General features: G+C 37.8%; 1 protein-coding gene across 2 annotated transcripts in view; it reads left to right on the forward strand.

Moving 5' to 3' along the window:
• The first annotated feature begins 792 nt into the window (after window positions 1–792).
• LOC6631446 (ras-related protein Rap-2b) overlaps window positions 793–18,326 on the forward strand; it is a 44,049-nt gene continuing 26,515 nt past the window's right edge. Inside the window, exons 1-4 of one of the 2 annotated variants that reach the window (XM_002055648.4) lie at window positions 793–906; window positions 1,109–1,181; window positions 14,552–15,193; window positions 17,973–18,204. In XM_002055648.4, the coding sequence (XP_002055684.1) occupies window positions 15,105–15,193; window positions 17,973–18,204 (321 nt within the window). In that variant the 5' untranslated portion in view covers window positions 793–906; window positions 1,109–1,181; window positions 14,552–15,104. Of the gene's footprint in view, window positions 1,182–14,551; window positions 15,194–17,972; window positions 18,205–18,326 lie in introns of both variants that reach the window. The other variant, XM_070210005.1, reaches the window with a different exon arrangement.

An 18,326-nucleotide genomic window follows, 5' to 3' on the forward strand; every position in this document is an offset into this window, starting at 1 on the left:
AGCATGAAAATTGTTTTGCACATCGAAATTCCGAGCTAAGGGCTGATGGCCATTTCCGTGGAATCTATACGAAAGTCGTATTCAAAACATGTCTGTTGGGACTTCCTATGAAATAACAAAACATGCTAGCCTAATTATTTCCAATTATTGGTAATAACTAATGCCCACAACTATGATCCAAGCAGGGATTGGTTTTTCCATGCATATACATGTATATGTGTCTACACAATAGCTGTTTGTTTGTATTGAATGAAGCTGTTGCATCTGCAAGCACGCACGCACGAAGCCAGGCACGCACGCAGCCAGACACGAGAAGCTTTGCGAAAAGCTTTTGCATACTTTTATGCTGGTCGCTGTGCTCAGCGCCAGCATTCAGCATTGAAACAAGAAAAGCTTTCACATTGTCATTTCCCCAGCCTGGTCACAGCTGGCAACTGCCAGCTGCCATTTGAATTTTGGTTTTCTTTTTTTTTTTTTTTTGTTGTTGTCGCACTCGCCGACTGACTAGCTAAACTGACTGGCTGACAGAGCGGCAGGGTGACAAAAGCGCGAGCATGCCATGCACTTGTGGCGCTTTTGTACCGCCCGCCCGCCAGCCACCCACAGACACCCATCAGCCCGCGCCACCCACTGAGCACCTTGGCACACTCGTTCGTTTTATAGTGCGCTGCGCTTCGGATTTCGCTCGTGCGGCGTCTGCGACTGTCGGTTGTCGACAGTCGACTGTCGTATGGCAATAGCATTGGCGTTGGCTGTGGCTGTGTGGCTGTGGCCCTGCTTGAACGCATGCATCAAGTGTAACAACAGTTTAGTTTTTCCCGGGAACCTGAAGCAGCGTGTTGTTAGGCGCTGCTGCCCAGTGCCAAGCTTGACGTACACAACAGCAGGCGACGCAGCGACAGTAAAGTCAGTAACTGAATTTTGAATCTGAGCCTTGCTCAAATCGACGCTTTTGTGTGCTTAACCTTTTACTCTGTGCTCTTGTTATTGTTCATTTTTTTTTGCTGGAATTTTTTTTTTTTTTGTTGTTACGCCTAATCCGAATTTAAAATCTAAAATTTAAATTCGTTGCGTGCATTTGTTTTTTTTTTTTTTAATGTGTCATTAGAAGCAAGCAAGAACTCCATCAATATCAAGCAAAATAAACTGTTTTCGAAATTCAGCTGGAAATAAAATAACAGGTATTTAAATTTGAAATCAAGTTACAATTTCATTAAATTTACAAGCTCGAGACTTTTTAGTAATTTGCTTAAAATTGTTTTATGCTGCAATGTTAATTTACAAAAACTATGTCAAATGTGTGCATGTTGTTTTTCTGTTTGGTTTTCAACGCAAAAGTTTTTAAAAAGTTTGAAGTGAACAAAAATAAAAACGCATGAAGCTTGTGATAGTTAACTTATTTAAAAACGAAATGCAAATAACTAACTGTCAACAAGAATATTTTGTGTATGCTGCATTTGTTTTTTTCGACAGTTTCATTTTAATATTTTGTATGCTTAGTGCGACTGCCCCAAAAGGTATGCTATTAAAAATTTAAAATAAAATTTAAATAGAATTTTAATAAGCACAAGTAAACCGCATTTATAAAAACAAAACCCGTTGAAGCTTGTTAAAAATGGCAAGTTCACAAAAGTTGTATTTGCCTGACATGCAAAACCTATTTGCAAACTTGTGCTGGACAACCAAAGCAGGGCAATTAAGGGTAGGGTTTACTATAGATTTCTTATTTATTATTTAAATGTATGCACATACATATATGCACTGTGTTTATAAATATGCCAAGCAAAGAGTGTGGCCTGGTCAAGGCATAAAGTTATTAGCTTAACACAAACTCATAAACCTACCGTGTTTGAGTTCGACGGCTTTCTTATTTGGCCGTTATCATGGCGTACCATTCCGGAACTGTTAGATAGTAAAGCTCTGGCTACCCCATAATCGAACTAATCACCTCGGCCAAAACGATAATGTATTTGTAATCTACATTGATCGTAAATAAACTCATGGCTTGTCATAATTAATTCAATGAATTTCTCTGCATGTGTGTGAATTCGTGTCATAAATAATAAACGCATCGATGGTTCGATTACGATTCCGATTTCGAGTGGCCTAGGGCCAATACCACATTTTCCCCTGCAATGCATAATGTGCGCGATTCATTAAATATGCAAAACTTCGGTTTAGTTCTTTTTTTGTTTAAGCGTATTTCTCTAATCCACCTGTGCTTCAGTCTTTGTGGGTGTGTTTGTGTGTGTGTTTGATGATTTATTGTTACGTGGTTATTGCTTTACCTTATATCGCAAATGGAACCACCCTATTTTATACATTGCGCTCCAGGGTGCCTGTAAATGGAGCATAGTAACTCATCAGGCAAACATTTTGGCTCCACTTGCCCATTTCTAGTTCTTCCTTTGACAGAGACTTCACTCAATCTTCCTTATAGAGGTCAACAGCAGATTCGCAATATCACCTAGCTAGATCGTTATAAGCTCGACTTCTCTTCGAGCAGCGCGTGAGGGTATTGCATCTTCGGCATTATTAGAAAATACATAGAATAACCGCGCTGATATTTCTTTGCATTTGTTTTTATGATGCATTGCTCATCTTTTACTTTTAATTTATTTACTGATATGCCAAACAGTAATCGCAATCGATAACGTAATAAAAATATTTATACAATTTTTATTTTGTTTTGTATTGTTTTTGTTTTTGTTTTTGGTTTTGGTTTTGGTTTCGTTCCCCTCTCACACTTATTGGCATCGGAACGATAAGGATAAGCGAGGCGAAAGCATTAACACAGCCATTGCCATTGCCATTGACGCTCTGGTCTATTACTCATCAAAAATAATCATCAAACGCCCCATTGTCATGCTCTTGACATTATCATTGGCATTGGTGCATAAAAATTGGCCTAAATTAAAGTGTTGCGCCTCGAAATCGGCACTTGTGTAGATTTTTACAGAGTTCGCTTGGCTCAGTCGATAAATATTTACGTTTTCTTCAAGCACGCCCCAAAAGTCGTTGTCCTTGACTGAATCTGATGAAAAGCAAGATCATGATCTCCGCTTTGTCTCTAAAACTTATTTCATGATATGTGCTATATATTCCGCAAAGCCAATAGCTTGTACACCTCCGAATAATGCAAAACATTTCGCCTCGGTTCAACCTGCCTATTGCCAATCGTTAATTGCCCAAGCGCGTCGAGTGCTACGCTTTGAGATATGCACAAAGAAAAATTAAATGTTCTTTTGCTTTTTTATCTTCCATTTAAGAAGCCTTTTGAGGAATTCGAATTAACACAATTTGGATTCATTGCAATCCGACTTAAGATTGGCTTGATCGACGAAAATAAAAGTATCTGGTTGAAACCTGTTCCGTTTGCCAGCTTGGGTCTAGGCAAAGGCATAGAATCACCTTCAACCCTGACATTTCTGTACCTTCTCATTAATTTATATACTACGCACACACATTTTATATTGTCTTGCAACACTTTTCCTCAGCCCCAAAATGCTTTGTTCGGTTCGGCCGCTTTTAAGGCCAAAACTTCAACTTTGGCTTTGTTAGTTGTAAATAGAAAAATACACAAAGAATCCAATTTTAAAATTTAAAATTAACTAACAAATGTATCCATATTAGTCCGAGCTGTGGCTGCCTCGATAACTTTCTGGCCACTTTACGAGCACATGGCGCATGGCTCACATCAACATGAATTGGTCATGTATACAGAAAGTTTTAATCTGTTGGTCCCTGGAGCAGGCTTAACACTGAGCCCCCAGCTCAAAGATAAATCTGAAGCGCAACTTAAACAACAGACTCATATTTATTTCGGGCATAAAATGCTTGGAAGTGTGCGTAAAGTTCATATATTCATATGCATTGTTAAAGAGTTGGCAACTTATATATATTCATGTGTATGAACATAGAAAAGCCTGGCAAACAGACACTTGCCTTTGGGTAGGGGCGTGACTGTTGGCGGTTAGGGGCGTTGTAGTTTGCCAAACACTAATTGAAACGCTTACAACAGCCACAGACACACACACACACACACACACACACACACACACACAGGCGCGAGCACACAAACAATAAAGGCGAGCTAATGTGACAGCTGAAAGAGAGATGAGTACTCGCATGCCCAGAGACCCATGGACGCATGGACGCGTGGACTTGGAGCTGGGCATGAGGTCTACTTTTTGTTGCTGTGGGCAGCCGCAAAGCAACAAGTCAGAGCGACAGTTCATTAGGGATCAAATTTAAGTCAACACACGCACACGAAACTAGTGAAAATTGTCTCATTAGTACAAGTATGCACACACATATACACACACTCTAACACACACACACACACACATACACACACACACACACACAAAAGAGGCCATAATTTTCAGCCAGTCGCCTGCTAATAAAAATGTGCACAAAGTTGTCGATGTAGTCGTTGTCGTCGCCCTACACTCCCAGCCCCTCTCAATTATACCCTCTCCACACATGCCAATGGAAACCGTTTTTCTCACCAAACACACCCAATGTAAAGAAAGTGTACAAAACTATGGAAAACTAGCAAGAAGCAAAAAGAACATACACATTTTCGGGTACTGTGGTACGCAAAGCGCCAAATATGCCTATGCATATATTATTTATAAAGAATAGTTACCTTTTATGTCCAGTGAATGTTAATAATTTAATTTTTATAAATATATATGTGAAAATGTAACATTTTTAAGTAGAGCTCTGTGCCCATATAATGTATGGGTATTGTAAAATTTATGCAGTAATTCAGGCGCGCTCTTTTATGCCACTGTGCAGTGCGGTTGTCTAAGTGTAGCAACAGCCCATAAGTGATAACGGTCTACGACTGTGTGTGTGTGTGCGTGTGTGAATTTGCTGGCCTGTCATTTGGCCGTTGGGGTCGTTGTCTCTTGTAACTGCTGCTCGACTGCTTTTTTGCGGCCCGCTCCGCTGAGCTAGCTTGCTGCGACTTGCCTGGCTGGCTGGCTGCCTGCCTGATTGTTGTAGCCACTGATAAGCGCTGCCAGTTGTTGTTGTTGTTGCTGTTGTTGCTACTATTGCTTATGCTTGTTGACGCGCCGGGTGGCGGGTGGCGCATGAAATTGTTGTAATGCCTGCGGCGGCAGCGTAGCAATGTCGTCGACTGCTCTAATGCGAAACGTCAATGTTTGTGGAGCAGCACTCACATGCTTAAGTGTTTGTGTCCGTGTGTGTGTGTGCATGTGTGTGTGCATATGTGTGTGTGTGCGTGTGTGCAGTTTAAATTGCCTTTTTCGTGTCATTCACAAGGCAGACACGAATTTGTGCCAACACAAATGATAAATTTGCATGTGCCCATGTCTCCAATGCCTCCGACAACAACAGCAACAACAACCACGACAACAACAACAACAACAACAACTGCCATACGTAAGTGTATTCATGTGTTTTGCATGCGTATTTGTGTTTGTTTTATGTGTCATTCGAATTGTCTTTTGCCGCCGTGCTGGTTGCGCTTATCGCCCATGCCATGCCACAGAAAAACAAAAAAAAACAAAAAAAACAAAAATACAAACAAAAAACAATAAACACATACAAGTACAACAACAACAAATGGCATGCATAATTACTTAAGCCCCTTGGTTTTAGTGTGTGCGGCTTTCAGATTAAGCCCCGAAAATACTTGGCTATGGCGGCATAGCGCCCGATGGCCCTTAAGCCATCACATTAATTGCTTCAGCAAATAAGTCAGGCAGCACACACACATAGACAGCACACACACCGGCACAAAATATTGTATTCAGTTTTGCAGTTAGTTGACATGCATATTTTAAATCGTTTGCTTGTGGTTAACCGACAAAGCAATCAAGTGAATGTGCTCCAATCGGGCATGCACAGCTCGCACATGCTCTGTTTTTTTTTTTCAACTAATTTAATTAGTTATGCACAGCATGCATTTTATTGTACCTTAGATAGAAAACTAATATACATTTAAGTGAAGCCCAAGGCGTCTTCAGTTTAGAGGAATTATTTACACACTTGCGCTCAAATTAATAATGTATGATACACATTAACCACATTTTATGCATTCAAGCCATTCAAAGGCCAATGCATCTTTATTAAACTAGCTTTACGCTTTTCACTTGACATGAAATCAACATATTAAAATGTCAAAAATAGAGTAAAAACCAGACAATTGAAATGGCCATAGCCAAGATCTAAATTTATATCTTTTAGCTTAACGTTTTAATTGAAGCAATAATAACACGGAACGCCATTTAACTAGCTCATGCTGTTAATAAATCAAAAAATACATGTATATACAACAAAATATAATTTAAAAACATAATACAATTATAGACAACATATACAAGATATATTAAGGAGTTCTTTAAGAATAATAATACAATTCTTTATGCTGCTTTCTAGGCTCACATTTTCTAGAACATTCTATTGCTTACCACACATAGTATCATATAGAAAATAAAAAACTTGCTCAATAACTAAATCTAAGCTCAACAATATAGCAACGAGTCCAGCGAAAATGTTGATATCAGAGTACACATTAAGTTTGAAAAAATATTTGGCTTCAAAATAAATATGCAAATTTATGTGAGCTCAAAAGTCCTCTAACAAAAAAAGAAAAACTGATGCATACGAAAATGTGTGAAATGTGCATGAAAAAACTATTCAAGCAAAAATATGACTAAATGTTGCTCAAATAAAATGAAATACAAGCTGCTAGACAAACGCGAGAGCAGTGCGAACAATTTAAACGAGCCACATATGGTTTTTATTTCTCCGCATTTGTTACCTTTGTCCGCTGCGCAATAATATAGAGAATTTTTTTGTCAGCTTCGCGCTGCGATTTCTGGGAAAAAATACATTGGTTTGTCATTCATGACAAGAGCGATGCTGGACAATAGCCCATAGACATAGAGATGAGCGCGTGACACGCGTCGACACAGGCACATAAATTCGTTTGAGAGTTTTACACAACACAACTTTTCTCAAATTGTCGTGTCTTAGATTGTGTTTCGCCACATTTACTTGGCTTCCTTCAGATGATATGTGAAACACACATGCTAGCTTTTTGGACACCAGCTGAGCACACGAGATGCGCATCTCTAAACCAGGATACACATAATCCATTGAGCCAGCGTAAGCGCCATTGGGCTACCATGTGCACAGCGATTGGAATTCAAATTTGGATCCCCATTGAGCTACTCCATGAAGCAATTGAGCGTTCATTTTGTGCTTTACTCCGTGCGCGTGTGTTTGTGCTCGTGTGCGGATGTGCGGGTGTGCGGGTGTGCGGGTGTGTGATAGTGTGCGTTTGCGTGTGCTGTTTCCATTACCTTTTTCATTTTCATTTTCATTCTGATTGTCTGTTTGTTTTTCATCAGATTCCTTTGCTCTCTGATTCATTAGCATTTTTGTCGCATTAAAAAATATTTGTCTGTGCCCGTCGCCCCAAAGGCATTTTGTTTATCTTTGTTTAGTTGTTGTACTAGCTGTTGTTGTTGTTGTTGTGGTTGTTGCTGCCCGCCAGCCTGTTGCTATTATTATTATTATTATGCATTGTTGTTGCCTGTGTTTTGTTATTTCTGCCAATAATTTTGAGGCCATGTTTTGTGCGGCTTTTGTTCTGTCTGAGATTTCTCATTTGGCAAGTTTTTCTCAGCTCTTTTTTACATTTTGTTTTTGGTTTTTTCTTTTTTCGTTTTTCTTTGTAGTTATGTTGTTCAGTCTGCTTCTTCTGCTACTTCATCATCTTTGGCTGCTGCAGCATTGGCCAGGGTCGTTTTTCCATTGTGAATGCGAGTACCAGGCCGCCATAATTGCACGTAACTCAGACCGCAGAGAGACTTTCAGATATTGTGAGCATGAAAGGAACACTTTTTAATAATAAAAAAAAAAAAAAAACAACAACAAATAACGGCTGTCTGCGGCAAGCCAAAGCTTGAATACCCTTGCAGATTTGTGGCTCACAAATCCGATTCGAAACGGTTGTGTATATGTAAATATATTAGATAGGAACAACCAAATAGCCACCGTAGAAAAAAAACCTGCTTGCAGTCAAACAACGAAGCAATAGCCAGCTAAAGATCTAGAGCCAGGCAGTGGAACATGGCAACATATTAGCCCACCTATTGATACTGCTCATGAATTCTGTATATGCTTTGATTGGGCTTGAAAACCTTCTCTTTTTTGATTTTCATACTTTGTGAAAAAATCAAAATACCTTTACATAGTAAGTATATGAAGAACTATTCCTCTCTCTCTCTCTCTCTCTCTCTCTCTCTCTCCGTCTTATTCCATCAGTGCTTCAATAGCCAGCCCTCTGACCTCTATGTACATCCATTTCGTGAAAAGGCCAAAATACATGCGATCCCCTAGCGCCCAAATCCGAAACCGGGCCAATTTCAGCTTCACGATGACGCTTTTTAAGAGCGCCATTAAATTCTTATATAAACGTTTCCACATACATATGCATACACATTTACTGTGTGTTATATGCTGTATGTGTAAGACCGCATAATAACCTTATGTTCGCGGCGTTGTGCTATACATATTTATGCTTTTCAATTTTGAGTCCTGCACCTGACTCGCATTTTTCGACCGCTTTTTGCGAGCGAGCAATGAAAACAGATGTGTCAATGCATTTAAGCACACACACACACACACATTCATACACAGCTAATCTGGTATTTAGCAGAAGAAAAAAAAGAGAGAAAAAAACAAATATGTAAGCATGCTCGTGTCGAGATTACTCGACACGGATATGACCTGCATCGTTAGGCTTATCAAACTTCTACCTATATATATATTTATTTGTTAGTATTCACACACTACACACATCTAGATAAATACTGTGCAGCTGCTGCGTTAGGGTGTATAATCCAAAATCAGTTATACCTTCGTTGTAATAGATTCTTTTGATACCGTTTTATTAAACTATATAGTACAAAAGTTTTTAAATTAAATAAACTTACCATTCAAAATCGCGCCTATTTTAAGTGATATATTATGAATATGAATATAGATGAGTGGGCATGTGGTTTGTGGGCTTCAATTGCCGTCTATTAAAGTCCACAATCCACATTAGACTGCCTAGGACATTTAAGTGTGTTGTTTTTTTCTTCGAAGATTCTGATCATTCTTTAAATTCATGAAAAGTCAAAACAGCTTTAAATAATGCCAATGCAAAAAATGAAGTACATTTATGTTACAATAACTTCATCGTCAGCTGTGTTTCAATGGGCTAAGATTTTGTATACGAAATCTCTGCTTTATAATAGAGTACTCTGATCCAAACCACATCACGTAGATGTCACCTTCAAAGCAGAACAAAACTAAGCTCTCTACCAGATTTTTTTACATTCCAATTGCCTTGCCACGAATCGGCCAGATTTTTTTTAATAGGAAGAAATGTTGAATTGAATATTTGTCTTCTTTTTTTTTTATTTTTTCATATATTTGATCAACTTATTCTATTTTTTCCCAAACTAATAAACCTTATTATGCTTTAAATATATAAGTTTAAAAATATATGTTAAATGCAAGCTTGTAAGGGTATTTAATGTTTTAGGTCCCTCACTGTGTTTGCTGTGTTTGTTATCACTTTCACACACACAATCGCTTGCTCTCACTCTCTCTCACTAACTCTCTCTTTCACTCTCCCTCTCTTTACGGAAAGCTATCGTTACTTTATTATGTTCTCTTTTTTTTATATAAGCACATATATATATATATAAATTATTTTTTTTTTCATTTTCGCTTTCTGTTCTCACTTTACGATTGCAAGACTACCCGCCCATCCGCATTATGATTATTATTTATTATAGCCGGTAATTTTATGGCGCGTGGCTATTTATCTGAAAATTGCATTAACGGAACGAACCAAGTTAATAAATTATCCTCAAATTGGCCAGCACGCAACCAAAGGCTGCACGTAATAAATGCGAACGCCAAACACCATCAGATAGTCTGTTGTTCCATACAAATCAAGATTCAGCTGCAACTGAAAAGTTTACAATGTGTCGCTAAATTTTATAGCCTTTGTGTGTGTGTGTGTGGAGGTGTGTGTGTTTAACAAAGGACTTCTTCGAACCCAAAAGCTATATATAGTGCTAAGCAGCACGTCGTGCTGAAACGATAAGGCCAAATCCGTCTGTCAAGTTCATAGCACATAACAAAAGCTAAAACGAACATCTATTATTTGATTTGTTTATATAATACTTATTTGTTCACAAATATGAAACGCCTTGTTATGCGATTTTCTTTCAGCTTAGGTGTAAACGCATATAAGACATTTATATCTATTTTTAATAATCGGCATTCATTTATTAATATACGAATATACGAAACTTTCTCTGACATCCTTTGCAACATTTATGCTGAAAAAATGGTTTTGCTTAACTGGAAAGCACGCCAAATTCTTTCCGGAATTAATGTTTATTAATTGAATGCCAAATTAATGAAACGTTATAACGCGATTTTCGCATTAATTGCCATAATTTGGTAATTAAAATGTATAACATTCTTCAGGTTCAACTCAAAAGCATACGACTTTTGCTTTAATGTGTCCGTTTGATTGCTGCCATGGCAGATACAAAAATGTCAATTATTCGCACATGAAAAGGCATAATTTCAATCAAGCTGCATCATTGCAAACGGCATAGGTTCAAATATGCGGTATTTTCCAATAAAAAGTTGCAACCTGCTCACATTGATTTTTGCCATTTAACTGAACTTTATGCCAAAATTGATCCCAAATTTGCTGTAAGAGAAGCCGCAAAAATATTTGTTGACCATCGGGAATGCCATACATTCTTTCTCTTCAGCTATCTATCTGTGTCCAGCAAGCAACTATACTCTATATCCAGGTCCGGCAAGCTGTAATCCATTTACCCAACTGGCTGCAGTCAATATTCCTCAACTCGTTTAACTTGAACAAATTTTTGCGTCTAAGCCGCAACGAAAGTTACCAAGAGCAGGGCGCGGCGGGCAGTGGAGCAGGCCGGAAGTGGAACAGCAATGCTCGCAAAAACGTCTTAAGACGCACACACACACGCACGCACACACACACAAACATCCCCTCTGCCCCAAAAAGCCGAAACTTGGGCATGCCTAAGCGCATTTAAGCAACCATACCAACCAGACTCAAGATTCAAGCCTCAAGCCTCAAAATGCTTCCCTCGGCGACAAGCCCACAAAAAGCCAAGAAAAAAACATATATATATATATATATCTGTATATATATAAAGAGGAAAAACAAGTATGGCATAAAAGTTTCAATATCCTTGTGGAGCAATCCAAAAACAGTTCCCACTGGTATTCCATGCCGATTTCTCTAATACAATTATGAGCGTCTGTCAGTGACAGCAGATTCGGAGAAATGCCCACAAAAGCATGCTATGAAAAATACGCAAAATATTCTCTTAAGTACGTTCGTTCATATTTATTGGCCAAAAATTGTATGACAAGCTAAAACCTCTAATTTGGTATGAAAATGTTAAAAGCATAAACTATTTCAACAAAAATTTACAAACATTCTTTTAGTTAGGGATTACTGAAAAATTCATAGTTTAAAAATTAAATGAATAAATTTATGTAATGTAAACTTTGATAATTATATTTGTTTCAGAAGACGTTAAATGGGTCTAAGCGAGGTAAATTGTGGGTAACAAAGTTGTGATAATAATTAAAAAAGAATATGTTTTCAAATATATGTCGACAATTTATACGAAGTTCATGGGGTTTCACTCAGTTTCGACTTTAAATATATTCTTACTCTTTTACAATACACTTTTAAAACACATGCGGGTGACATATGCAAACATGAGAACTAAGAAACCAAATACTGCATATTTTGGACATTTCTGTTTGCGCTTCGTAGGCCACAAATATGCCCAATACCCAATAATTTGAGCACTTAGCAGCTTATTGGCCTGTTATCTGCGAGTCTGGTCGGGATTTGGACTGAATGCAATTTGCAGGCATTTGAATATTTTGGTCTTAAGTTTTTGTCAAAGCAATTCGAAACAACTTTTCGGATGCCAAAAGATCTTGGGACGCGTTTAATGCAAAATTAAGCTGTATAATCGTTGTTGTTGTTGTCAAAGCAGAGCAGCTGGCAGCATATCTATACAGATATGTATGCATACGCATACGCACATATAGATTTATATGTAGGTATGTGTGTACATGCACGCATGTATTTGCGTTCCGTTTTCCATGGAATTTTTGAATTTAAAAGCACCTCAATTGCTGCTTTTGATGTGACCCCCTGCTGTATGCGGCATCTGACAGTTGTGGGCGTGCACAATGGGCGTGAATCGTATGGTTCTGTATAGCTCACATTAGTCGGTTTTAATGAGTTCAATCGTTGACACGAACAACTCGTGCATATGTCAGCCAAGCAGGCTTTTCACTAACAAACACAATTTCCAGACGGTTTGCAGTGTTGGCTTTTCCAAGGAATCAAAAGAAAACTGTCATTAAAAACCTGATGTCTATTCGATTTAATACGCAGTTCAATGCTTTTTACCTATTACAACTATATGTGTGTATATAAAAAGTGCTTATTTTGAATTTTATACTTTTAATTTGTCACTTTATAGGTCTTACTTTAGAAATTCCAATTAAAGTTTTCAATGGAAATACATTTGATTGCATCTGAACAAAATAAAAGTATTTGACATATTTTGTACCATATCTGTTTTCCATTACGATTCATTTAATTAAGTGTAGGTCGTTTTCGAAGAGCTGAAATTTCAGTATTCACATGTGATTTAAATTAGAATGAGATAATTAAAATAAGTCACAATAATTCAAATTAAATTATTGTTTTACGACAAAGCTTTTCTTTACAAAAGTTTTAATTTAAATACACATATTTTCTCAAGTAATGCTTTAATGTTGCTTGGCTCTTTAATAAAACATTAGTTAAGCCTCTGAACTTTACGAACTGTTGCTTTTTGCTTTTGTGCCTTTTGCAAACTTTGCATTAAGTTGTTTTAATCGTAATATGCCGCTTACACCCCAACTAAAGGGTATGTTCAACTAATGAAAACGGCATGTTTGGCAATTTTGTTATTCCTATTAGTTTAATATTACATTCCATTCGCTCAAATACATACTACCTAAAGAAAATTCCTAGATTTAAAAAAAAAAAAATATGCTCGTTATCGCTAAATTGTCTTCCATAAGAACTCGGTGCGGGTGTGCTCCAGTCGGGTTGTCTTAATTTCATTGAAACGCGAAGAAAAAAAGAAAATGATGTCTGCAAAGCTGGCAACTGGGTTTTGTTAACCATGTGCTACTCATTTGTGCCGGATTCTCGGGGCTCTCACCCCCTCTCACAGAGCTCTCGGCAGCTTGGGTGTCGGCTTTCAGCTACTTTTGCTCAGCTTGGCAGCAAACATAAACAAAATTAAGCAGCAGCATCAGCAGCAGCTTTCAGCTGCACGCCCCACATAAATTTGTCTAATTACTTTTCGCACAACTTCAGTGCAGATGCCAACTGTTAAACTTTCGGCAAATGGTTGCGTTTTAAGTTTAATTATCTTAGTTGGCAACGACAATAATGCTTTAGCCTAACACAGGGTATTTGCTCCTTTATCATATATACAGTCCCTGGCCGCCATGCGTCTCTGCATGTGTGCATCCCATTTATGTATATGGATATTAAATTTATTAAATTAACAAATTTTAATTTAGAGGATTTAAATATTTTATATATATTCACTATCGCACTGGCGCAGCTTGAAAATATAAATAATTTTCCAAAAATATTTGCCAAATTAAAAAAAAATAATTTTTTGAACAAAAATATGCCTTCAAGCTTAGCTGTTTCTTACTCAACTTTGAAAGTTCAATATCGGCTGTTTGTTGAACAGAAGTAAATTTATAACAGAAAACAACAAATACTCTAATTTAATTAAAGTCTTTTGTAATCAGCACATTTGTATTAAGTTGTAGTTAGTTCGACCCCCTCAAAAGTTTTGTAAAGTTGAAAGCACATTTCATATCCAAAACTTAAATCTTTGCAGCTCTGTTGTGCTCTCCGATTTTTCAAGTGAAATTCAAAGCAAAGTACATGCTAAGAGCTCATGAATTTAACGTGACAACCGGCTTTAGAATTTAGCCGGAAATCGTATTTGTTGATTTAACACAGTTTTCGGAAATTGCGCTCTAGCAGGGCAAATAAATTGCTGCCCATAAAGTTGACTTTGGCAAAGTTGACAACACTTTTACGCCGATTTTGTTACACTGCATTTAATTTATATTAAATTGTGCCCGGGTATTTAATCTTTACCATGCCAAAGCTAGACGATTTTTGAAAATTCCAAAAGCCTGGCCGTCCCCTCTAGATAAACAAAACAGTTTAATAGAGCTTCGGCACAGGGCTCTGCCGCCGCCGGCCCTATTGCCATCTCTGTCTAGACACTGTTGACGGCCTGCACAACACTTAAACAGTTTGTAATTTATGGCTATATTCTTATATTTTTCTTATTTTTACATTTCTCGCACTCAACTTACGGACATTTTCAATTTGCAGGTACATTTACATTTTTGTGGAGCTGGCTGGGGCCACATAATTAAAACGAAACGAGAGCGCGCTACAAATATTTGCATAAAACGCTGTCGGGCTAATAAGTAATGAACTAAGCCAACTTACAGAGCCCGCATCGTCGGCCGCCCTCGCAAACAAACCTGACAGTTAGCCAGCACCACACAGATGCGAATTACAAAAATACATTTACAGCAACAATTACAGCAGCATTCGTGGAAAAAACGCGACAGCTTAAAAATACTTAATAAAGTGCAGCACGTCTTTTGAGCGGCTCTGGCAATTCTATGAAATTTATGCAACACTGACAGCAAAGCCACAAACCAAAAAGAATACATCAAGGAGCAGACAGACAAGCCGAGCAAAAAAGAAAGTGAGAGATAGATAAAGAGCGTGTGAGAGCGAGTTAGCAATCAACGGTGGCAGGTCCCACTGCCATATAACGGGATTTTTCGCCTGATTTACAGTTACCAACGCACATCACTCCTTTGCCAAGCTAGCACCTTTTACAACACTAACAGCAGAGAGCAACACCAGCAAAATGCGTGGCCGTCACTTGCGCCGACGTTTCAGCTTGCAGCCCTCGTTCATGAAGGATGACAGCGCCGAGGATAAACCCAAGCGTGACAAGTAAGTTATGGCCTCAAATACATATGCAAACAAACCGTATACGTGCCTACACACACACACACACACACGCACACATACACACAAGTAAAGATAAGTCGTGTCATGTCATGCCGATCGACATGAGCAACAGAAGCTAACCACGGTCTGCGGTTAAGCCGTTTGGGAATTATAAGCAAAGTGCTTGCTTTAAGTTTTTTAGAGAAATGTATTGAAGGAGTGAACTTTAAACTTCTCGCATGCATTCTTTTCTAAAAGATGGAATGAAGTGTATATATAAATGTATGTTTTGCATTTTGATTCCTAAATTATGATAGTTTATTTTATTTCGATAACCGAGAAATCAGTTCAATGCAAATATCTTGATATTATCATTATGATTATATTGTCTCTAGATATTATTTATGAGCTATTATCACACCAGCAACATGTTTAGCATAGGGTATTCAATGTTCGTTAAAGTAAATCTTTCATTTATTTTCTATTATGTTAATTAAAAACAGATTTCATTTAAAATGGGAATTTAACATTAAACCGCTGACATATGTAAGTAGGTCTGTAGGAAAATAAATAAAGCGTGGATTGTATTTTAATTATCTCCAGATTTCAAAGCATAAAGCTTGTGATTATTTATATATTCCGAGTAAATATTCCGATGCCGCGTTATGCCTGTGAAGTATTTATTGGAAATAACAGATGAATGGAATAAGCTTCAGCCGGTTTAAAAAAAAATTAATCTAGAACAGAAACGAATATTTATTTAATTATAAACATAAAATCTATCTACAAGATGCAAGTACTTTTGAAAAGCAATGTCAAATATTAAATCTATATAAAAAAGAACTATAAATACTGTTTTGTGTTTTAATAAAAAGTTTCATGGCAGAATATTAAGTCACGAAGGGCTTGAGCAAGTCTGCAATTGTGTAGAGCAGCAGCAGTAGAATCATTTTTGTAATTTCTTGTCATTTCTGTTTTCTTACTTTGTCACAAATTGTAAGCAAGAGTGGTTATAAGACCAGCTGTTGGCCAAGAAGTAGATGTCACCTGTTATGTCCGCCAACAACATGGTGGGGGCTGGCTGCCCAACGGCATTTGCCAGATTAATTTTTTTTCCCACAACAATTACCTTTTAGCAACATTTCAAGTTTTAAGGCACTTTCTTGTTGCTTATTATTTGGCCACCAAGGCGAGCCCATACCCATACCCACAATGATAAGACATTTCTCTGGCTGATTTGCTGTCCGGTGCCCGGACACGAAAGTGGACAGAGATTTGGACGCTGGCGCCCGCATCGCCGGACGAAGGGACCATCGTTTGCATACTTTCCTTTTGTTTCGTCAGCCAAGTAAAGAATTTTATGTTTTGTTGCTTTTACTGCTTGTTTTTGCTCTTGCTCTTCATTTATTCCTTTGAGCCGCATATTTGCGCTGATTATTTTCAGTTTTTTTTTTTTTTATTTATTTTTATTTTTATTTATTTTTTCTTGTATTTACTTCAACGTGCTTCAGTTCGTTGAAGAAGCGAATAATTTTATAAGTTGTTTAGATCAAACTGCCGGCTGCCAGCTGCTCTGGGCCCCAGCGAAATTGAAATTGAAATTCTATTGTCCCTTAGCCGTTCAATGCGTTGGCCAACCTCTGAAACTGAGCTGGGTTGAACAATTTTAAATTTGCAACAAACCGAAAGCTCTTTACCAATTACAGGTAAAATCAATCAATAGGTAAAATCCTTGGCAATGAAAAAGTTGAAATATTTGTCAAGCTCAAAGCAAAATATGACGATGACTCAGGGGCGAGGCGGCCCTCAAGCTTAGCAAATATAACTATCAAAAACTATCGATAATTATTACAATCGATTAGCAACATTGAATATTTTCAAAATGGAAGTATTAAGACTTACAAAATGATCCCATTCAATTTAAGGATGTCTTATTAACTTCTATACTATCGATAGCTGTGCAACTTTTCACAGTACTATCGAAAGCTGTCGATAGAGAGAGGGCACCGGACGCCCTAAATGCTGACGCATTTCCCGCGAGATGACCTGGTGAAGCTTTGGTCAAAAAGAAAGCTTTACGAATTCTAAGAATTTAACTGAAGCGAAGCGCTAATATTGCCTAAAAAGTTTAAATTATTGTCAGTATATTGCCGGGCCTGTGAAACGTTGACGAAGTCGACACAAAGAGGAATTAAAAAGAATTGAAAAGTGAAAAGGAGGAAATGAAATGGGCTCATTTGTGTGCCACAAAGCTGGTAGCTCGTTGAACACCTGAATAAATATCACTCATTATAAAACGCTGCCGTTTCAGGCATAAATCAGTCTGTAAATCTATATGCATATAAGTATATTTATGCATGCATATATATATATTTATCTCCTTATACACAGCCATACACATTCCAGTAGTCTTTGGGCGCCTCGTCTTTGTCCTGGCGGCAAAATGATTAATTTTAAATGTAGCGCACAGTTTTAATGAGTCGCTGTGGAGATTGAAGAGTTACAGCCCCCTCTGTACAGTCCCATGGTTAATTATTATGCGCCACACAGTAGCCTACGCAGTCATACATATGTATGTATGTGCTGTATGTAACTGCTGCCTGCGTATATACGATTAAATTAATAAACATGAAAAAACGCAAAAATAATTCAATTTAAGTTAACTCAACTTGCAAGTCAATACTGTGGCACTACTCACTTATTCAGTCTCGCTTCTTCCTGCTCGAACATCAACTCTGACTCACTTTCACACTAACTCGCACTCTGTCTGTCTCTCCCACAGAGTGGGCCGGAATAATGCAGTGGACGATGCCATTGGACCGGCAAATGCACGTCATAAAATTGTGGTCATGGGCGCGGCTAAAGTGGGAAAAACTTCGATAATCACACAATTTCTATACAACACATTTACCACCAAATATAAAAGGACCATCGAGGAAATGCATCAGGGGAACTTTTCAATTGCGGGCGTTAGCCTAACACTGGACATACTCGATACGGCCGGCTCCTATGAGGTAAGAATTTATATAGTTTATATACAACCCACAGTTCACAGTCCGCCGTTCCGTACTGTACCATGTTGGCTAAGTGAGTTCATTAAGTAATTCAAATTGTTTGGGAGCAGCTCGACTTGCGT

The sequence above is a fragment of the Drosophila virilis genome, chromosome X, assembly GCF_030788295.1.
Source record: "Drosophila virilis strain 15010-1051.87 chromosome X, Dvir_AGI_RSII-ME, whole genome shotgun sequence".
NCBI classification, from domain to species: Eukaryota; Metazoa; Arthropoda; class Insecta; order Diptera; family Drosophilidae; genus Drosophila; species Drosophila virilis.